Below are 23967 nucleotides of genomic sequence, written 5' to 3' on the forward strand. Positions count from 1 at the left end.
GGGAAAAATGGGATCTCAGAGCAGTGATGTTAATCCTCCTCCTGACAGTGACACATGCAAATGATATAAAGAAGAGATATGGATCCAAATAATTGGAATGAGTAAATTATTGGGTTAAAGAGTGTGCACAGGAAAAAAAGTCAGAATGTGTAAAATGGCTGAATATGAAAGATAAATGAAATGTTTGAGTGCTTGGAAATGAAGCTGAATGCAGGAGTAGAAAATTAATAGTTAAAGAACTCGGTGGAGGTTGAGCGGAGTTATAAGTGGCAGAACAGCTGAAGCCCTAATTAATGGAGTGGTGGTTTTGGGGCCACCTCCATTTGTTGTTACTTGTGATACCTCATCTCTCTATGCCCTTTTACAGGCAAATTTATAAGCGCTGAAAATCTCTGGCCCAGATCTGGACTCCTGCCCTCCGATCAGACATCGTCCGCACCAGAATGATCGTCGGTAAACACGAGACCCACCACCTCCACTTCTTCATTGAGTCGCTGCTGCACCACAACCTGCAGACAAGCAGAACAGCTCCACCTCAGAAGAGCCTCAATACTGCTCTCTCCTGTATGGAGACAGACCAGATCGGCCGCTCAGAGCAGAGACCTGAAGTGTGACAGTCATCACACTGAACTGAGTGTCATGTGTAACATGTGCAGGAGATGGTTAATCAGAAGGAGAAGAAGATAAAAAGGACAAATAAGATGCTGATAGAGGAAAGCAACATTGACTCTGCATTCAGCAGTCGCCACTGGGCAAAGTGTTGTCCAGGGGAGAGGACGTGGACATGGACGAGGAGAGAGCGGGGTGGCTTCTCTCGGATGTGCTGTCCGAGATGACAGTTGTTACAACTGCAGCCTGACGGGTCATTGGTGAAATGAATGCTCATGAATGGTGAAGGGAACACAGACTAACCAGACTGTGTCACACTGATCGGAGAGGAAGACTCCAGACAAGTCAGATGAAGACGAGTTCCCTGATCAGCAGAGAAGGGAAGTGAGATATCACCTACAAACACACACACACACACACACACACACACACACACACACACACACACACACACACACACACACACACACACACACACACACACACACACACACACACACAGCCTAACACACACATACACAACCTGCTCAGCAGGCTTCCTGTAACGCATTATTTCAAGGCACTTACGCACATTTGCAATCAGAACCATATAAGAAAATGCCTCTGCTGAATTTAACTGTAAATGGGGAAATTCTCCCTTTTTTGGTCAATTCAGGAGCAACAAATTCCATCACCTGTGAATGTGCATTACTTGTTCCACTTAAGCTAAGTGGGCGCCACATCTACTCAATGTCAGCATCTGGGAATACAGTTAAAGACAGCTATTTAGTTCCAAGCTCTGGCAAAACAGAGTCTGGACAACTGTTTACCCATTCTTTTAGTGTCTAAATTGTTCAATTCCATTCAATAAATCTTTTGGGATGAGATTTAATGTGTAAACTCAATCTTCAGTTGTCTTCATCTCCTGAAGGGGAGCTTGTCACTGAGCCCTCTCCTGAGGCACATGTGTTTCAGTTTTTAGTCCAACTTTGCCTGATTATGTTTATCAGTGGAAACTGCGTCAGAGCTCATTTTCCAAAAACATTATTAGATGAAGTACATAATCTGGTGAATCCTAAATTCTGATTTTGTGCTTCTCATTTCAGTGAGGACCCTGGCTGCACTTTCTGTCCTAGCTCAAACTAAAAGATGTGTGGGTAACGTCTAAGTATGATGTAGGCCTTATTAGGGACTGTGAACCTGTTGTTATCACACTGAAATCTTCTTTTCGCCCTTGTCAAAAACAATATTCTCTCAAACAGAGGCTGTTGCTGGCACAGCACCAGTGTTTAACTCTTTACTGGTTACTGGAGTTATTGTTTCATGTCTTTCTTCTCCTGTTTGCACTCCTCTGTTTCCTGTGGAGGAAAATCAGGGATCATGGACAACCCATGCACCTTGTAACTCAAGTGTCACTTTGGATTTCTGCTCATGAAGCTGCTGCTGTGAGGTGGGATGAGGTCAAATTATAGATACTTAATAGATACAGTAATTTTATATATAGTATTTTGTTTAGCTATTAACAACATAAAAGTCAAAACTACTCAACTGCTGATTAATAAACATGCAGGCAAAAAATGCCAAAAATATTTGAGAAACAAACTAACAAACAATTGAATTCAGTTTTATTCATATAGCACCAAATCACAGCAAACAGTCGCCTCAAGGTACTTTGTATTGTGGGTAAAGACCCTACAATAATTACAGGTATAAACAGCACCCAGCAGGTGAGCTGTGAGTCAACCCTAGCCTTCAGAAGATCCATCCATCCATCCATTCGCTTCCGCTTATCCTGTTCAGGGTCGCGGGGGGGGGGGGCTGGAGCCTATCCCAGCTGTCATAGGGCGAGAGGCAGAGTACACCCTGAACAGGTCGCCAGCCTGTCACAGCGCCAACACAGAGAGACGAACAACCTTTCACACTCACATTCACACCTATGGGCAATTTAGAATAGCCAATTAACCTAACCCCAGTAAGTGCATGTCTTTGGACTGTGGGAGGAAACCGGAGTACCCGGAGGAAACCCACGCAAGCACGGGGAGAACATGCAAACTCCACACAGAGAGGGGGAGAGGCCTGGGCCAAGGTGGAATCGAACCCAGGCCTTCCAGATGGTATTCTAACTGTGAGGCAGCAGTGCTAACCACTGCGCCAGTGTGCCAGTGATCATAAGATCATAATACATAATGATCTTCAGAAGATCATAATCTTCAGAAGATCATAATACATAATCAGCATTCAGTGATAATAATCTTCTTCCACAATGAAGTCTAGTACACTGTAAGAACACACAGGTGTGTGTTCATTATTATTATAAGACAGCGCTCTCACAGCCCTCTGAGGTTTCTGTGGATCAAACTCTGGTTTCTCCCTGTTCCTACTGACAGCTGATCTCTGTCCATTTGTTTCATGATTGGTTTGACTCATGCTATCAATAATGTTAACAGCATTTTTAGCAGTGCACATGAATACAGTGATCACTGAAGTATGATATTGATAACAGGAAGTAATAATGTCTTTCAGCTCCGCCCACTGTCAGACTTCGGTCCATGACGCCTCTCTCCTGTCACCATCCTGCCATGTTGGTCTGCAGCGTCTACGACTTCTTTCCCAAACACATCAAAGTGAGCTGGCTCAGAGATGGACAGGAAGTCTCCTCTGATGTCACTTCCACTGAGGAGATGGCAGATGGTGATTGGTACTACCAGACCCACTCCCACCTGGAGTACACGCCCAGGTGAGTTCCCATCAGGTCCAGGAGCAGATAACCTCTCAATGATGGAAACCAGAACAACTTTTAATATGAAGTCTGCACTGAAGCTTAAAGGTTTAAAGTACTTTTCTAATCTTTCTGCACCATCCGATTACCCCCACATCACTTGGTCCAAATGGGGGTCTATTTTGAAACGCATTCATTCATCCTCGATTTGACATTGTGTCCTTCAGTGTAAAGTGGTGCACAGGATACAGTGGTCCAGAAGTAGGTTGGCACAGTTTTTCCTGATATTGACCCTAATTGTGAAAGATGTAAGTCAGGTCCAGCCAATCTTTCTCATATGTTTTTGACTCGCTCTTCCTTCCTCACCTTTTGAGATTCAGTTTTTGATTCACTTTCAGCTGTTGTGTCAGCCAGAGTCCCACATTCCCCTCTGACTGCTCTGTGTGGATTCTCCCTCATGTACACTTGGTTGAACTTACAGCTTTTCTTACACTTATAGCCAGAAGAACCATTCTTATGGGCTGGAAGGATCTGCACCCACCCACACACAGGCTGGATAAAAGATGCACTTTATGAAACTGGAAAAAATAAAATACTCTGGTTCGGATGATACATTTTATAAAGTCTGGCTGCCTTTTCAGAATCATGTTATGTCTCTGCCCATTGAGATGACTCTGTAACCACCAGGTTTCTGTCTTTTAATTGTTTGTTCTCTTTTGTCCCCCACCTTCCCCCTCCATTCTCTGGTTTAGTAATGTCTGGTATACTTACGCCCTAGCACACTTTTATTGTAGCACACACACACACACACATCTTTTTTTATTTTATTTTTTTTAGGTTTTGTTTTGTTTTTTTTTTTGTTGGTTTGTTTTTTTTATGATTTGTTTGTTTTTCTTTTCTAAATAAAATACCTTTTGATATGTATTTACCTATGTTAAAGGAGAACGATGATACCTGTTAAAGGGGAAATATACTTGTGTGCTTTAGGGCTCACGTTGGCTGCTCCTCTTATGTTGTTTCTTTACTTGTAAAAATTAATAAATAAATCTTAAATTAAAAAGAAAAAGTTTAAGGTTCTGGTCCATGATCCAGGTCATGTCATGTTCTCTGAGCGGTCTGTGTGAGTCAGTGATGTTGGTCTGTGTTGAAGGTCTGGAGAGAAGATCTCCTGTGTGGTGGAGCACGCCAGCCTGAAGGAACCTCTGATTACTGACTGGGGTAAATACCTGTCTGTCTGCACACACCTGTAAATGTGCATTTGTACATAAATACACACCTGTCTTTCTGTCAGTGTGTCTGCACACACCTGTCTGTTTGTTCACCTGTGTAACTCTCACCTGTCTGTCCACCTGTATGACTCAGATCCTTCTTCACAATCTTCCATGCCTGAGTCAGAGAGGAACAAGCTCGCCATCGGAGCCTCAGGACTGATCCTGGGTCTGATCTTATCTCTGGCTGGATTCATCTACTACAAGAGGAAGGCCCGAGGTCAGAGCAGGACTCACACTCACAGACCAGTTCATACCAGACTGGAACCAGTTTGGACCAGTCTAACTAGTATACATTCATATTATTCATTTCAGAGGACCCTCAGACCTGGTCCAAGTCCTGAAACTGGAAACTTTACTGAATCACTGGTTTGGATCAGTTCAGAGTTTGTTGTTGACTTTGTCCTCATTGCTTCTTTCTCCAGGTCGTATCCTGGTTTCTACTAACTGAGGCTGGATCCTGGATCCTGTCTGATGATGCTTGGACCTGCTTCCTGTGTTGAGCAGACTGATCTCTGTCTGAACTGGACTCTGATACTGAGCTGGTGTAGACCTGATCCATCTCAGTACTGCTGCTGGTTATTGTGGTGTTCACTGGGATGGTCCTGGATCAGGTTTAATGTGGACTCTGCTGTTTGATGCTTTACTGCTGATGTAATCCAGGCCTCTCAGTGATTTTGGTCTCTCTGCTCATCTGAGTCACATTTACAGATTTTTATTGAACGTCTTCAAATCAAAATAAGCACAAACTCTCAGCTGTGTGTTTATTTACCTGCATCATCATGTCAGTGTTTTCAGAGCGGACAGATTAATCTGCACAAGTCTTTGCAAAGACTGAAATTAAACATGGGTGCTTTAATAATTGATCAGCCAATGTGAGGACAAAGACAGTTATTCAGAATCAAAGGTCACAGAAATCTTTATTATCACGGGGAGGCAAATTGTTTTGCAGCTAGCAGTTACATAAAATAACAAAACACAACTGCAGTTGCCACAGTAACAAAGAGTTTTTGAGCCTATTGGTCTGTGACCGCAGCACCACAGACCTGCGGCCTGAGGGAAGGAGCCTGAAGTGTCCATGAAGAGGGCAGCTGGAATCAGCCAGGACAGCAGCTTTCCTTAAGATCCTGACCTCATACACATCCCCAGGTTGTTCAGGGAAACCCACAATCCTGCTGCAAAGTTTAACAATTCCCTGGAGACCTCCAATTTAAAAGCCCACACAACACATAGAAGAAGAAGTTACAACAGATTCTATAAAACAAAGATAAAACATTCACGACAGTATGGTCAAGATTAAAATTTCAGTGTTTATGATGAAAATATAGCCTCTTATGTGCAGCATTGACCTGCGGCTCAGACGTGAGTTTATCATCAGAGTGCAGAGGTACTTCACTTCTCTGTAACAGACTCTGGATGCAGTGATGCAGCTGTCAGACTGTCAGTCAGCTCTGAAACATTTACTGTTAGACATCACTGTTTACATCACTCTGATCAGTGATCAATCATTGGTCACACTGATGGATAAACGTGAGTCACAGTTGGATGTTAGAGATGATGTGAATATTTCAGTGCAGACGAGGCTGAGAGTCTAAAGCAGCTGCAGACAGTCTGTAATCTGATTACATTTCATATTCATATGTGTTCACAGAGTGAAGTTCACTCATTAAATGATGTCAAACAGCATTTTAAAGGTTCAGAGTCTGAGCCTCTACATGTTTCTACTGAAAATCACCTGAATCAGTCTCAGTGGGTCCACCTAGAACCGGATCCACCCGAAGGAATCATAGACAAATCAGCCACTCAGGTCCAGGTCAGAGTCCACTTCACACAGCATCATATAGCCAAAAGAAAAGGAAGCAAACACTGACCAGATCAGGCCTGTATCCTGTTCAGCTCTGGTCATTTCTCAGCTTTTCCCATCCGGATCTGTTTTGGATCCGTTCAGTGGCTCGTCCTGTCCCAACTCAGTCTGTGTTCCTGATTTCAAACATCCCAAGATGATCCTGTATGTGAGCAGCATGGAGACGGCTCTGTAACAGCACACACATTTCTGCTAACATGTTTGCTTCACTCTTCAAGTTTGCATTCATTACAGTCTTGGAAAGCTGCCCTGCATTTTACTGTGACTGACCTTTGACCTTTAACAGGAATTCAAAGAGCCATCATTTCATCTATCACTGAAGATGACATTAGATTACATTAGAAATGCTCACAGTGGAACTTTAAAGCAGTTTTTATGCAGTAATGGCAGAAATAATCAAATCCTCTTTAAAAATGAGGCTGTTACAGCTGATTAGGACATTCAGTGTTCACTGAAACTGCTACACAAACATTTTTATTGGGTCCAGACTGAGTCTGCTGCTACAGAGGGTACAGAAAGGATTCAGACCCCTTTAAATGTTTCACTCTTGTTTTATTGCAGCCATTTGCTAAAATCAAAAAAGTTCATTTTATTTCTCATTAATGTACACTCAGCACCTCATCTAAACAGATTCATATTTCATATCATATATTTCAGGCTCCACAAACAACCTGCACAGACACAGGCGTAGGACCCGGGGGGGTCCCCCCAATATTACTTTGAAGGTGCAACACAGCATCATGTCACTGTGCTCCCCCACCCCCCCTCTGCATAAATGCAGTTTTGACCAGTATTAAATGTTTTCGACCAATAAAACATAACAAACTTTGCACTTCTGTGCGCTACTAAATTATTTTTGTGCTACTGAAATATTTAGCTTGTTAGTACCAGTGCAGCCACCTGATAAAGTAAGCATCATTATGCTTGATAGAAGACTAATTTTGTTTGGTGGTTTGCCCACATCTTATGATTATAAAACATATACATATGTAAATTATACATACTAATACATACATACATAATAATAAAGGTGTACACAACACTATTTTTCCAAGAAACATTTGAAAAAGAAAAAGTTAAAAGATGAAATAGCATTTTTTTATGCTTTGCTCCGAGTATTTACAGATCTGGCAGCTTTCTGATATGTGCCCCCCCAATAGTAAACTCATTCCTACACCCTTGTGCACAGACATATACAACCTGTTCATCCATCGGTGCAGTTAGAAGAACAGAACAGGGCGGATCATATCAGGAAGGAGAAACAGGATCAGGCTCTTGGTTTTTGTTTTATAATTTGTATTTGGAGCACTCTATGTTGAGCATATAAAGAAACATTTGATATAATGTATGCTTTTACATTTGTAATTCATTTTACACATTTTTTTAAGTTAAATATGAGGAGCCACTTAGGAAGCCAATCAGGAGGACATGGGATTGTACCATTATGTTAAAGCAGAGGGGGAGATAAATGTTCCACCGTGCGTGGGCGTAGTTCAGGTGATGCCCACGTGATACCGATGAAAGCAGCAGCATTTGGCTGCAATTGAAGGAAATTAGAAATAGCAGAGCAGAGTGCCATCACTGCAAGCAGGAAATTACAGTGAGAGCAGGTTCCACCACAAACCTGCACCAACATGTAAGAACGGTCCATCCCTTGGTGCAGTCTGAGGAGAGCTAGTCTCCATCTGCTGACCCTGGAGAGTCTGATCCCGAACCAACAACTGTTGCAGCATCCACTGCCCCCCCAAAAACTATAACCCATCCTAGTGCAACACAAAGCAAAATAAATCACTGTTTGTTTGGCCTGTGTTCCATTAAAAGTTTAATTAAAATGTTAAAATAAAATGTTTTTTTACAGGACAAATGTGCAAAATAAAGCAATTATGAAGTTAATCATAAAAAGACTGAAGATGAACCTGAGCTCAACAGTCTGACACCTGCCTGCACACTGAGCATGAGCAAACACACCTGTCCCAGGTTAGATTGGGATGGAGGGAGGGGCAGCCATCAGAACTGCATGCTGGGCCTCATTCATCTATGAGTGTCCTTACATAAATAACACACTAATAATTTCAGTTCAGTTCAGTTTTATTTATATAGCACCAAATCACAACAAACCTCACGGTGATTTTTATTGTGGGTAAAGACCCTACAATAATACAGAGAAAACCCAACAGTCAAAACGACCTCCTATGAGCAGTGTTAATTTGACAAAATATTTTCGTCATAGTTTTCATTGATGAACCTTTTTTTTATGATGATAACGAGATGATAACTAAATAAAAACTACCTAAAAGGATAAAAACAATAACAAAGTTAACTGACACTTTCTCAACGAATGAAAACGAGACGAAAATGTTTGTCAGGGACGAAATCCAATCAGAACTGATTTAATTTTGTGACAGGGCGGGACAAGTTAGAAAAACATCCAATCAAACGCACAGTTGCACAAATTTGCTCTAAACCCGGGAAGGACAAACTAGCCTGTGATTGGTCGTTTCTTCCGATAGAACTAAGTGATGTAAACAATGTCAGCAGGGAGAAAGAGAAGAGCCGATGTATGGACACATTTGTCCTTTGATGTTGTGACAAACAAAACGATGTGTAAACCATGTGGGGCGACTATCTCGGGTAAAAACACCACAAATCTTAAACAACATCTGCAAACCAGTCACAGAAACACAGAGATGCTCTGAAGCATCACTGAAGTACAAACTGAAATCTTTCAACCTTCCTGATGATGGATTAAAAAGTATTTCACAGTGATGTCACAGAGAGAAATGATGGATGTGCAGAGAAGGAAAACATCTGGACTCAGAGAAGCAGGAAGAGGTGACAGCCTCACTGCAGGGTTCAAGAATGAGAGTTTCATTTAAAAAACTGATCTGTGATCAGCGTGTGTGTCAGAGGGTTTGTGTGTCCTCTGTGGCAGTGACAGGGTTATAGTCAATGACTGGTTCTAATGGAGGGCTTTATGCAGCATGTCTCATTCACACATTCATACTTTCCTCTCTGCCTCAGTGCTTTCTAACAGTCACAGGAATCAAACCACCAACCTTCACATTAGTAGATGACCCCTGAGCTACAGCCCCCCCATAACTGTTAACCTTTTGTAGTTTAACGTGGTACTGTTACTTATTTGAATCCTATGTTGTTTTGGAAAACTAATTAATACCATAGTAATAGTAGATTATCAGTAATAGTAATAATTAGCAGTAATAGTATCAGTAGTACTAGTAGCAGTATAGAGTTTAAAGATGTGTTCTGACACAGTCACACCATCTTTTCTTCATATGATGGTCTGATGGAGGTGTGTGAGTACAGATGAATCCAGGTGAGGTGTGTGTGACTCTCAGGTGTGTGTGACTCTCAGAGTACAGATGAATCAGGTGAGGTGTGTGTGACTCTCAGGTGTGTGTGTGAGCTCTCAGAGTACAGATGAATGAGGTGAGGTGTGTGTGACTCTCAGGTGTGTGTGAGCTCTCAGAGTACAGATGAATCCAGGTGAGGTGTGTGTGACTCTCAGGTGTGTGTGTGAGCTCTCAGAGTACAGATGAATCCAGGTGAGGTGTGTGTGACTCTCAGGTGTGTGTGTGAGCTCTCAGAGTACAGATGAATCAGGTGAGGTGTGTGTGACTCTCAGGTGTGTGTGACTCTCAGAGTACAGATGAATCAGGTGAGGTGTGTGTGACTCTCAGGTGTGTGTGAGCTCTCAGAGTACAGATGAATCAGGTGAGGTGTGTGTGACTCTCAGGTGTGTGTGACTCTCAGAGTACAGATGAATCAGGTGAGGTGTGTGTGACTCTCAGGTGTGTGTGTGAGCTCTCAGAGTACAGATGAATCAGGTGAGGTGTGTGTGACTCTCAGGTGTGTGTGACTCTCAGAGTACAGATGAATCAGGTGAGGTGTGTGTGACTCTCAGGTGTGTGTGACTCTCAGAGTACAGATGAATCAGGTGAGGTGTGTGTGACTCTCAGGTGTGTGTCAGTGTTTCCTGTCTCAGCTGCTCTGATGCTCACACTCTCACAGTGATCAACAGTCCCTCAGTAAACTCCTGAAACATGACTCTTCCTCAGGGGGCGGAGCCCCACAGCTGGTCCATTAGTGATCAAACAGCTGACACACTGAGGCGGTCACATGGCCTCCTGAGCAGAGGTCAGAGGTCAGGTCTTCATGGTGTCCTCTTTCAGGGCGCTCTTCGACTACGATAAGCAGTGGGACTGCGGCGTGCTGTCTCAGGCTCTGGACTTTAACTTCGGGGAGGTCTTCCACGTGATCGACAGCGCCGACGACGAGTGGTGGCAGGCGCGGAGGGTCAACCAGCAGGGGGAGCTGGAGGAGCTGGGCTACATCCCATCCAAGCACAGGTCAGTGAATACTTTATACACACCTGTAATCAGTGTCAGTGTGTGTTACATGGAGACAGACAGTGTGTGTCTGTGTGTTTCAGAGTGGAGAGGAAGGAGTGGTCACGGATGAAGAGCAAAGGTAACGTTTACCACCGAGGAGGAGGAGGAGGATGAAGGCAGACATGCTCATTAATCAGTAAATCCTCCCAAACTGATCAGAGGACAGTTACAAACACAGGAAATCATTTATTATATAAAAGATCAAATAATAGAAGATCATATAAAATAAAAATGAGCTCATTACTGGATCCATTTTTAATGTTTACACTCAGTGGCCACTTCATTAGGAACACCTGTTCAACTCCTGCTAATGCAAATATCTGAGCAGCCAATCACATGGCAGCAGCTCAGAGCATTTAGACATGATGAAGACAACCTGCTGAAGGTAATTTAAATTCAGTTCAATTTTATTTATATAGCCTAGGCCTATAGCAGCATAACTAAGGGAGGGTTCAGGGTCACCTGATCCAGCCCTAACTATAAGCTTTATCATAAAGGAAAGTTTTAAGCCTAATCTTAAAAATAGAGAGGGTGTCTGTCTCCTGAATCCAAGCTGGAAGCTGGTTCCACAGAAGAGGCGCCTGAAAGCTGAAGGCTCTGCCTCCCATTCTACTCTTAAGTATCCTAGGAACCACAAGTAAGCCAGCAGTCTGAGAGTGAAGTGCTCTGTTGGGTTGATATGGTACTATGAGGTCTTTGAGATAAGATGGGGCCTGATTATTCAAGACCTTGTAGGTGAGGAGAAGGATTTTAAATTCTATTCTAGATTTAACAGGGAGCCAATGAAGAGAAGCCAATATGGGAGAAATCTGCTCTCTCTTTCTAGTCCCTGCCAGTACTCTAGCTGCAGCATTTTGGATCAGCTGAAGGCTTTTCAGGGAGCTTTTAGGACAGCCTGATAATAATGAATTACAATAGTCCAGCCTAGAAGTAATAAATGCATGAATTAGCTTTTCAGCATCACTCTGAGAAAGGATGTTTCTAATTTTAGAAATATTGCGCAAATGCAAAAAAGCGGTCCTACATATTTGTTTAATATGAGCATTGAAGCACATATCCTGGTCAAAAATGACTCCAAGATTTCTCACAGTGTTACTGGAGGCCAAAGTAATGCCATCCAGAGTAAGTATCTGGTTAGAAACCATGTTTCTAAGATTTGTGGGGCCGAGTACAAGAACTTCAGTTTGATCTGAATTTAGAAGCAGGAAATTAGAGGTCATCCAGGCCTTAATGTCTTTAAGACATTCCTGCAGTTTAACTAATTGATGTGTGTCATCTGGCTTCATTGATAGGTAAAGCTGAGTATCATCTGCATAACAATGAAAATTGATGCAGTGCTTTCTAATAATACTGCCTAAGGGAAGCATGTATAATGTAAATAGAATTGGTCCTAGCACAGAACCCTGTGGAACTCCATAATTAACCTTAGTGTGTGAAGAAGACTCCCCATTTACATGAACAAATTGGAGTCTATTAGATAGATATGATTCAAACCACTGCAGTGCAGTACCTTTAATACCTATAGTATTTAATACCTACAGCCTCTAATCAAGAAGAAGAACCTTGACCCTGATGTTCTTTCAAATTACAGACCAATTTCTAAATTACCATTTTTATCCAAGGTCCTTGAAAAAGTTGTTTTTAAGCAACTTCAAGCATTTTTAAGTGAACATGGAATGTGGGAAAAGTTTCAGTCAGGTTTTAGATTGCGTCACAGCACAGAGACGGCTCTTTTAAGAGTTTTTAACGATCTGCTTTTAACTGTGGACTCTGGTAGTCCTGCAGTTTTAGTACTTCTAGATCTGTCAGCTGCCTTTGACACTGTGGACCACGAGATCCTTCTATCCCACCTAGAACATGAAATTGGCATTAAAGGCACGGTTCTGACTTGGTTCAGATCTTATCTTACTGATAGAAGTTTCTCTGTCCATCTAGGAAACTGTTTTTCTACCACAGCAAAGCTTTCTTGTGGAGTGCCTCAGGGGTCCATTCTGGGCCCAATTCTTTTCTCGTTGTATATGTTGCCTCTAGGGTCGATTTTTAGGAAACATAATATTTGTTTCCACTGTTTTGCTGACGACATCCAGGTGTATATGCCCATCAAACTGAACAGCAGAGATCCATGGGAACCCCTGCTGAACTGTCTAAGTGACATCAAGTCCTGGATGAGAAACAATTTCCTAAATCTTAATGAAAGCAAAACCGAGGTCATATGCTTTGGTAAATTTGACCCCTCAAGCTACTCCTCTGGCACTCCGAGTCATTTGGCTCCTCACTGTCGTGATGCTGTGAAAAATCTGGGTGTCATTTTAGATAGTAGTTTTAAAATGGAGAAGCAAGTAAGTGCTGTTACCAAAATCAGTTTTTACCAACTCAGAGTCATTGCCAAGGTAAAACCTTATCTCCCGCAGCAGGACCTGGAAAAAGTTATTCATGCGTTTATTACTTCCCGCCTGGACTACTGTAATTCTCTGTACTTTGGCATAGATCAATCATCTGTGCGCCGCCTGCAGGTAGTCCAGAATGCGGCAGCTCGTCTTTTAACCGGTTTAAAAAAGCATGAACACATTACCCCAGTCCTGTCATCCCTTCACTGGCTCCCTGTCCATTTTAGAATCGATTTTAAGATTTTATTGCTTACTTTTAAAGCCTTAAACGGACTGGCACCTTTGTATCTGTCTGAGCTGCTTCACTGTCACACCCCTGTAAGAGCTCTGAGGTCATCGAACCAGCTGCTCTTACAGAGGCCTAAAACTAGACTAAAACAGAGAGGTGATCGAGCTTTTGCAGCAGCAGCACCAAAGCTATGGAACGATCTACCTCTCCATATCCGCACAGCTCAGACGATACACACATTTAAATCTCTATTAAAAACACATTTCTTTTCCTTGGCATTTGGCTGCAGTGCTACCTCCTTTTAGATGATTGTTTTATGGTATTTTATGGTACTTGTTTTAAACGTTTTAATTTTTAATTTTCTTATGTTATTTATTGTTCTTAACTTTTTTATTTATTTATTTTTATTTTATTATTTTATTTATTTATTTATATATTTTTATTTTTATTTAGTATAGTCCTTGGGGTTACAGATCTTGTACAGCACTTTGGTCAACGTCGTTGTTTTAAATGTGCTTTATAAATAAACTTGACTTGACTTGACTTGACTTGACTATAGTATGCTCTAATCTCTGTAATAAAATGTTATGGTCAACAGTATCAAAGCTGCACTGAGGTCCAACAGGACAAGAACAGAGATGAGTCCACTGTCAGAGGCTCTAAGAAGATCATTTGTAACCTTCACTAATGCTGTTTCTGTACTGTGATGAATTCTGAAACCTGACTGAAACTCTTCAAATAAACCGTTCCTCTGCAGATGATCAGTTAGCTGTTTTACAACTACTCTTTCAAGAATCTTTGAGAGAAAAGGAAGGCTGGAGATTGGCCTATAATTAGCTAAGACAGCTGGGTCAGTGATGGCTTTTTAAGCAGAGGTTTAATAACAGCCACCTTGAAGGTCTGTGGTACATAGCCAACTAATAAAGACTGATTGATCTTTTTTAAGAATGACTTCAGTAACTGCTGATATGGTGACATTTTCCCACCAACCATCTCTGGAGTTTACAGAGCAGGTCTGAAACAGAGGAAATATCCAAGGAAGCAGCAGCTCTGTGGGAGAAAATGCCCTGCTGAGGTCAGAGGTCAGAGAAGGGCCAAACTGCTACAAGCTGATGGGAAACAAGAACTGAAATAACCAGTCAGTATAACCAGGGTATGCAGAAGAGCATCTCTGAACCTTGAAGCAGATGGACCACAGCAGCAGGAGACCACACTGACTCCTGTTTGCTAAGAACAGGAAACCGAAGCTACAGTTTACACAGATTCTCCAACACTGGACAAGATGGAAAATGCTGCACTCAGACTGCCTCCACAGTCAGAGCTCAGATGTAGTTTATGAGGTCAAAGGTCAGAAACAGGAGGTGAAGCTCCATAAAATCAGTCACTGCTTCACAGCTGCTGGGCAGGAGATTAAATTAAGATCAATGAGTGAAGTTTGTTTTTTTGATTCTGTGAACTTCAGATGATGCTGAACTTTGTCAGCAGAGCTCCAGAGTGAAGTTCCAGGACCTGGAAATGTTCTTCATGTTCTCTCTGTTCTCCTCTGTGAGGAACACAATCATTCAGACTGAGACTCAGGCCCCGTTTAGACGACGGCGTTTCAAAATGAAAACGGTGTGTTTTGGAAACGGGGTCCAGAGTGGAGCGTTTCAGAAACGCACCGGCTTGCGTTCTCGTGTAAACGCTTGAAACCGGGGTGATCTGAAAACGCTTGACTTGCACATGCGCACTATGGTTGCGACGGCCACAGTTTTTCACGCACGCGCAAATTGATAAACAGTATTCGTGGATTCACGAGTGCTTCTTATGCTTTTCCTGTGTTTTTACCGTTTTGTAATTCAGCATTGTGTGCAGCAGCGATCCAACCTCATCGTCAGTCCACACAAAACCTCTCACATTGGCCGTTTCGTAAGTAATGAACAATTTGCCGCACTACCTACTGTGTCACTCCACGCATGCGCGTCTTGCATAAACAAACTTCGCAAAGAGAAAACCAACGCCAACTTGTGGCCTGGCATGGGAACTACATCGTTTTCATCGTTTCCATCATTTCACGTCATCGTGTAAACGCGGATCGTTTCTGAAACGCCATCGTGTAAACAAAAGGCTGAAACGCATCAAAACGACACCGTTTCCAGTGAAAACGGCTTCGTGTAAACGGCACCTCAGACACCTCTGAACCTGCAGAGTCTGTACCTGGACCACACAGACCAGAGACATTCAGACCTCTGCACAACTCAGTAGTAGTTAAAGTTAGCTCCGCTTACACTTCACCATTCATCCATTTTATTATCCAATTTCAGATTGTAGGGGGCCTGGAGCATATCCCAGCTACCACAGGATGAGATAAAAATGAAAAAAAAAAAACAGAGTGACCTGTTACTCCAATTATTCATTATGCATCATCAAAACCATTGGGAACTTTTTACACTCAAAAAACAGCTTATATTTAAATGTTTCATAATTTACAGTGTCTTGCAAAAGTCTTCACACCCAGTGAACTTTTCCATATTTTGTCACATTACAACCACAAACATAAATATGTTTCAGAAGAATTTAATGTCAAAGACCAACACAAAGTGGTTACAATTATAAAGTGGAAAGAAAATTATACATGATTCAAAACATTTTTTACAAATAAAAATCTGAACAGTGCGGTGTGCAAAAGTATTGAGCCCCCCTGAGTCAGTACTTTGTGGAACCACCTTTTGCTGCAGTTACAGCTGCTAGTCTTTTAGTGACTGAAATTTTTGCCCATTCTTCTTTGCAAAACAGCTCAAGCTCAGTCAGATTAGATGGAGAGTGTTTGTGAACAGCAGTTTTCAGATCTTGCCACAAATTCTGGATTGGGTTCAGGTCTGGACTTTGACTGGGCCGTTCTAACACATGAATATCTTTGGTTTTAAGCCGTTCCATTGTAGCCCTGGCTTTATGTTTAGGGTCGTTGTCCTGCTGGAAGGTGAACCTCCGCCCCAGTCTCAAGTCTTTTGCAGACTCCAACAGGTTTTCCTCCAAGATTGCCCTGTATTTGGCTCCATCCATCTTCCCATCAACTCTGACCAACTTCCCTGTCCCTGCTGAAGAGAAGCAGCCCCAGATCATGATGCTGCCACCACCATATTTGACAGTGGGGATGGTGTGTTCAGAGTGATGTGCAGTGTTAATTCTCCACCACATATAGCATTTTGCATTTTGGCCAAAAAGTTCAATTTTGGTCTCATCTGACCAAAGCACCTTGTTCCACATGTTTGCTGTGTCTCCAACAGCTTCTGGCAAACTGCAAACAGGACTTTTTATGGTTTTCTTTAACAATGGCTTTCTTCTTGCCACTCTTCCATAAAGACCACATTTGTGCAGTGCACAACTAATAGTTAAGATAAGATAGTGTTTATTTGTCACATTCACAGTTATACACAGTACAATGCACAGTGAAATGTATTTTGTACCTGCAACCATATATACACACACATATAAATAAGAATAAAAATAATTAATTCACACTATACACTATACACACTTTACATTGAATTATAGAATATTATAATATTTACATTGTGCAATAATGGTCCAGTTAGGGCTCAGAGTTGAGCAGACGGATGGCTTGTGGGTAAAAACTCTTCTTCAACCTTTCAGTCTTAGTCCTCAGGCAGCGGTAACGCCGGCCTGATGGGAGCAGGGAGAAGAGAGAGTGTCCGGGGTGGCTGGGCTGTTTTAGGATCTTCATGGCCCTCAGCCTGCACTGCTTGGTGTAAATGTCCTGCAGGTTGGGGAGGGTGGTTCTGATGGTCCGTTCAGCTGAACGAACCACCCTTTTTAGGGCCATGAAGTCCTGCTTGGTGCAGTTTCCCACCCAGGTGGTGATGCTCCCACGCATGATGCTCTCGATGGTGCAGGTGTAAAAGTTCCTGAGCACCTTGAGTGGGAGCTTGAAGTCGGCAGACGGATTTATCCACCCACGGCTTCTGGTTGGGAAAAGTCCTGATGGTCCTTCTAAGTGAAGTGTCATCAACAACTTTCCCAATAAATCCCACAACCGTATCCGTAAACTCCTCGATGTCTCCGCCCGCGCTGCTGCGAAACATGTCCCAGTCGGTTGAATCCAACGCACCCTGCAGAGCGGCCTCTGTTTGATCAGACCACCGTGTCACTTCTCTCACAGCAGGGGGTTCCTGCCTGAGCCGTTGTTTGTATTTCGGCATGAGAAGGACAGAGCTGTGATCGGACTTCCCAAAGGGCGGAAGAGGCTTTGCTTTGTAGCCATCTTTGAATGGAGAGTAGCAGTGGTCTAGGGTCCTCTCTCCTCTGGTGGGGCAGTCGACGTGTTGAATCAATTCCGGTATCACCTTTTTCAAGTTTGCACTGTCAAAGTCCCCGGCTACGATGAGAGCCGCATCACGCTGGTTAGCCTGATAGGTGGAAATAGCCTCATGTAGCTCGGATAGTGCAGTGTTTGTGTCCGCCTGAGGTGGAATATAGACGGCGCTGAAGATGACCGAAGTGAACTCGCGGGGCAGGTAGTGGGGACGGCATTTCAGGGTTAGGAGCTCCAGGTTAGGTGAACATGATTGTTTCAGAAGGACAACATTCCTACTGTCACACCAGTTGTTATTAATCATTAGGCACACACCTCCTCCTCTTGATTTTCCAGACTCACTCGTTCTGTCCATGCGATGAACACTGACGAACTCCGACGGCTGTACGGCGTGGTCCGGTATGAGGGGGGTCAGCCATGTCTCCGTGAGACAGATGATGTTGCAGTCCCTTATGTCCCTCTGAAACTGTATCCTGGCCCTGAGTTCGTCCAGCTTGTTATCCAGTGACTGGACATTAGCCAACAGGATGCTCGGCAGTGGCGTTTGGTGCGCTCTGCGCCTCAGCCTCTCTCTGACGCCGGCTCTTTTCCCTCGGGGCCTTGTCCGTGACCTGGTCCGTCCTTTGTTTGAGCTGGCCCACTGGAAACGCAGTATCTCCTGGGGCCAAGTCGGGTCGGGAGAAAAAGGTGTCAGAATACAGCCAGAGTGCTGTATTCTGATATTAAAAAGAGTCTGTCTGTCATACGTGATATGACACAGAGCAGGCGGAGTTATAAAGTCGAGAATTAGAGCTAAACCTAATATATACAAACAAAGCGTAGGAGCAGGTACGACAGCTGCTGACCTCACCGGCGCCATCTTGTTGTCCTGTGGACAGATTCCCCCACCTGAGCTGTGGATCTCTGCATTTGGTCCAGAGTCACCATGGGCCTCTTGGCTGCATCTCTGATCAGTGCTCTCCTTGTTGGGCCTGTAAGTTTAGGTGGACGGCCTTGTCTTGGTAGGTTTACAGTTGTGCCGTACTCTTTCCATTTCTGGATAATGGATTGAACAGAGCTCCGTGAGATGTTCAAAGCTTGGGAAATCTTTTTATAGCCTAAGCCTGCTTTAAACTTCTCCACAACCTTCTCCCTGACCTGTCTGCTGTGTTCTTCACGATGCTGTTTACTCCCCAATATTCTCTTAACCAACCTCTGAGGCTGTCACGGAGCAGCTGTATTTGTACTGAGATTAGATTACACACAGGTGGACTCTTTTTAGTCATTAGCAGTCATCAGGCAACTTCTGAATGCAACTGGTTGCACTCAAAGAAAAGGGGGCTCAATACTTTTGCACACCGCACTTTTCAGTTTTTTATTTATAAAAAATGTTTTGAATCATGTATAATTTTCTTTCCAATTCACAATTGTGTAAAACTTTGTGTTGGTCTTTGACATTAAATTCCAGTGAAATATATTTATGTTTGTGGTTGTAATGTGACAAAAATGGAAAAGTTCAAGGGGTATGAATACTTTTGCAAGCCACTGTATTTAGCTGCATGTATACTTTATCTTTAGATTGTATCCAAAAGTTCTTCACCTGGACAAATCAGTAAGTTCAGAACAACAAACTCCATCCAGGAGAACTTTGATTCATCCTGCAGGACAGTGGAAATCCCTCAGTGTTTAAACTGGTTTGAACTGGTCCATAAACTGGTTTCTGTGACATCAGTAAGAGCTCCAGTGTGACATTAACATGATGATGCAGGTAAAACACTCAGCTGAGAGTTTGTTTATTTTGGTTTGAAGACATCCTGTAAAAATCTATAAATGTGAATCAGATAAGCAGAGAAACCAAAATCACTGAGATCTGGATTACATGGATTCATCAGCAGTTACACAGTAAAGCATCAAACAGCAGAGTCCACATGAAACCTGATCCAGGACCATCCCAGTGAACACCACAACAATCACCAGCAGTACTGAGATGGTCCTGGATCAGGTTCAGACAGATCATCAGTCTGCTGAACACAGGAAGCAGCTGCTTCTTATTCCATCAGACACAAACAGGACCAGGATCCAGGATCCAGGATCAGTTAGTGGGAACCAGGATACGACCTGGAGAAAGAAGACATGAGGACAGAGTCAACAACAACCTCTAAACTGATCAGTGCTAATGATCAATGCCAATGCTGAATCATTAGCATTGTTCTGAACTGATCAGCACCAAGGATTCAGTAAAGTTTCCACTTTCAGGACTTGGATCAGGTCTGAGGATCCTCTGAAAGCAGAAACATGGATGCAGCCTGAAACTGGAAGTGAGCTGTTGGTCCAAAAATGGGCTGAAACTGGTTTAAAAACAGCCTGGAAATGAATTTTAATACTCTAATAGTAAAAAACACTGATATAAAGTAGACCCACACAGGTTTTTGACTCATGTAATGGGGTTTAAGATTAAGACTGGTCTAAACTGGTTCCAGTCTGGTATGAACTGGTCTGTGAGTGTGAGTCCTGCTCTGACCTCGGGCCTTCCTCTTGTAGTAGATGAATCCAGCCAGAGATAAGATCAGACCCAGGATCAGTCCTGAGGCTCCGATGGCGAGCTTGTTCCTCTCTGACTCAGGCATGGACGGGTCTGAGGACACACAGGTGAGTCACACAGGTGAGAGTCACACAGGTAAGCAAACAGACAGGTGTGTGCAGACAGACAGGTATACAGGTGTGTGCAGGCAGACAGGTATTTACCCCAGTCAGTTCTCAGAGGTTCCTTCAGGCTGGCGTGCTCCACCACACAGGAGATCTTCTCTCCAGACCTTCAACACAGACCAACATCACTGACTCACACAGACCGCTCAGATCTGGACCAGAACCTAAACCTTTAAGCTTCAGTGCAGACTTCATATTAAAAGTTGTTCTGGTTTCCATCACTGAGATGTTATCTGCTCCTGGACCTGATGTGGACTCACCTGGGCGTGTACTCCAGGTGGGAGTGGACCTGGTAGTACCAATCACCATCTGCCATCTCCTCAGTGGAAGTGACATCAGAGGTGACTTCCTGTCCATCTCTGAGCCAGCTCACTTTGATCTCACTGGGGTAGAAGTCGTAGACGCTGCAGACCAACATGGCAGGATGGTGACTGGAGAGAGGCGTCGTGGACCGAAGTCTGACGTAGGGCTGAACTGAAAGAAATGATTAGTTCCTGTTATTAATATCATACTTCAGTGATCACTGTATTTGATTGACAAAAATATTGTTAAGTACGGTGGCTCTGAGAGGTCACACACAAAACACCAGCCAATAAAGAAAGACTGCAAAAAACTCACAACAAAGGAAATATTTCTGAGGAGACAATAATGATGGAGCAGCTGTGAAAATGACAACAAAACAAGAAGGATCTCACTGAGACACAGTTTGAAGAAGCAGAGGCTCCATCAGTGCTGTGAGGGAGGAAAACCTGCAGTAAAACCTGTTTGAATCACATGACTCAGTCATTACTGTAGATGCATGTTAGCTGTTTACACGTCCACAGCTGCTCTGTTGTGTTATTATCTACCCAGAAACACTTCTGTTGTGTTTGGTGTTTTTCTATTTGAAATAATAAAGTTTGTTATTGTTGAGAATTAAAACTGTGCCACAGATGTTTCTTCACACTTGTGTGACTCATTTAAATCTTCTCTTACAAACACATCTGCCATAAATCCAGCTGCAGTCTCAAACTGAGCCTCTGCAGTGAATCAGCAGCTCTGTAACAGCTAAACTCTGAGCTGAATCTGAGCCTGAATGTTCCTGCTGCTGTAAAACTACAACCTCATGTTCACAGGCTCTCCTTCAATGACCTGCAGAGGGCAGCAGAGGTACAACAGCTTAGAAGGAAGACAAGTGTGAGGCTGTGAGTAGTTGAGAGTAATGATAATAAGAGTGGAACTGCTAAGAAACGACCTGTCAGGGAGAAACTGAGCAGCTGCATGATTTCTTCTGTCCTAACAAACTCACACCTGTGTGTTACAGGAGTTTCATTTCAGAGGTCAGTCTGTGGTTTTAGAGTAAAGCTGGTGGATATCTGACACACAGGTGAACTGACTGTTTCCACTGTTTAATATCACAGACCTGCACACAGCTGATCTGTTTGATTTCTGCTCACTGAGCTGCTGTTTGCTGGGATAAATCAAAGTTAAATATATTTTTGTTAGATATGTTTGTTTTATTTACAGTAGCTTTTTAAACTATTAAGCTTTAAATCACTGTTATTATCATTGTTTCTAATGTTGATAAAATGCTTTAATGTTATTGTCAGGCTACTTTGTGCTTTCAGAAACATTTATATGGAAATGCTAAAAACTTTGATATTTTACCTTAAAAAGGTTAAATTAAAAATGATCATTAGAGTTTCAGTGAGCTGCAGATGTGTTATTGCTGTGTTTCACCACCAGGGGGAGACTTTCCGGTGGCTTTATAGTTGCTGTTATGAACTGCTTTACACGTTTAAAGTAATAAATATATACAAATCAAACTGTAAAGGTGTATCTGTAACCTGCAGCTGTGACACAGTTACACACTGACTGAGTCACAGCGTAGTACTCAGAACTCAGAGTGTAGTATTCAGAGAGTAGTACTCAGTACTCAGAGTGTAGTACTCAGAACTCAGAGTGTAGTACTCAGTACTCAGAGTGTAGTACTCAGAACTCAGAGTGTAGTATTCAGAGAGTAGTATTCAGTACTCAGAGTGTAGTACTCAGTACTCAGAGTGTAGTATTCAGAGAGTAGTACTCAGTACTCAGTATGAGGTTGAACATGATGATCTGATGATGTCACACAAACTGCAGACTCACCTGATTTAGTCAGAGCGTTGCTGTACCAGATCCCAATGTTGTGTTGGCAGTACGTCTCCTTAGAAGCTCTCACTTGACTCATGAATGAAGCGTCATTGTTCCAGTACTCTGCATTCTTCACTCCGTACTCAGTGAATCCAACAAACTTCCCCACACTGCTGCTGAACCTGTTGACCTCGATCTTATTGTAGTAGTAAGAGCTGATGAACTCGATGTCCTTCAGCTCAGTGGAGTTAAAGTCACAGCGATCCACTCTATACATCATGAATCCATCTGAGAACAGAACAGACTGAAGCTCACACTATAAACTGATCACTGTATTGATCAGCACTGATCAATGTATTGATCCACCTGCTGTGCAGTGACTGATGGTGTGTATTGATCAGCATGTTGCTGAGTGTATTGATCTGTCATTGGTCAGGCTATTGATCATTCTGCTGTGTGGAGAGTGGTTAACTATAAGTGGTGTATTGATCGGAGCATTAATTGGAAGGTTATGGATCCAAATATCAGTGAGTGATTAGTATTGATCAGTATTGATCAGTGTATTGATCTTACCTGCAGTGTAGATGGTGATGAAGAGGAGGGTGAAGCAGAGGAAGGATGAAGCCATGTTCCTGAGTTCTCCTGACTGACTCTGACAGTCTGACTGAGAGCGGCTCTAAGAACCAGAGCACAGGTCACATGACCTGCAGCATCAGCTGTTACCAGGAAGAACTCTGTGGCTCCAGCCTGCAGCTCTTCATCACACACACACTGAGGAAACACACTCTGTGATCAGTGAAGTTCAGGTAAAGTCAGAGGAATGATCATTAAAAAGCAGCAGGCTGAGACTGATGCAGACAGTAACTGAGTACTTTACTCTCAGCTGTAGGAAGATGTTTTAAACTATCACCATGTTCACTTTATTCTACAATCAAACACTGGATGGAGAGAATGATGAATCTCTCATCAATAACAGTAACAAGCCCCGCCCCCAGCAGACATTTTAGCTTATGTGAACATCGTCCTCCTGTCAAACATGTCAAACACACACAGGTCCTGCTGTACATCATCTTCTAAAGCTGAATAAAATATCTTTCATTTATGGCCATTTTTCTAGAAGCTTCATCTCTGATGATGAGAACATGCTCGATGTGTCAGGTGGTTCATAACAGGAGACCTGAGTGATTGTGTCATATATTCATATCCTGATGTTACATGTACAACAGTGAGATGCTTCTTACTGCAACATATGAGGATGATGTGTCTTTGTTAGAGATATGGACACAAATATGTGTTAAATAGAATTTCCCATGATTTTATTACAGTATTTCTGCTAACTCACGCCCTTTGTGCTGAATCCAGCCTTGATGGTAGGAGTGTGCAATACTGACAAAAAA

At 42.8% G+C, this 23967-nt stretch overlaps 1 protein-coding gene and 1 pseudogene across 2 annotated transcripts; one reads left to right on the forward strand and one right to left on the reverse strand.

Annotated features, from left to right (window-relative positions):
* The window catches only part of LOC115776937 (disks large homolog 4-like), a 60901-nt pseudogene extending 49892 nt beyond the window's left edge, over positions 1-11009 (forward strand).
* Positions 11010-19537: 8528 nt separating this feature from the next.
* Positions 19538-23329, reverse strand: LOC115777004 (H-2 class II histocompatibility antigen, E-S beta chain-like). 2 transcript variants are annotated; one of them, XR_004019562.1, is made up of 7 exons: positions 23144-23329; positions 22586-22858; positions 20722-20935; positions 20501-20568; positions 20277-20390; positions 19771-19873; positions 19538-19696 (listed from the first exon to the last, which is right to left on the reverse strand). XR_004019562.1 is itself a non-coding variant. In XM_030724815.1 (6 exons), the coding sequence occupies exons 1-6, from the start codon at positions 23196-23198 to the stop codon at positions 19848-19850; spliced, it is 750 nt and encodes a 249-aa protein (XP_030580675.1). In that variant the 5' UTR covers positions 23199-23329; the 3' UTR covers positions 19538-19847. The 2 variants fall into 2 exon arrangements, 1 of the variants encoding a protein (XP_030580675.1); XM_030724815.1 differs by having other exon boundaries at positions 19538-19873.
* Positions 23330-23967: the final 638 nt, after the last annotated feature.

This window comes from Archocentrus centrarchus, unplaced genomic scaffold, assembly GCF_007364275.1.
Source record: "Archocentrus centrarchus isolate MPI-CPG fArcCen1 unplaced genomic scaffold, fArcCen1 scaffold_41_ctg1, whole genome shotgun sequence".
Taxonomy (NCBI): Eukaryota; Metazoa; Chordata; class Actinopteri; order Cichliformes; family Cichlidae; genus Archocentrus; species Archocentrus centrarchus.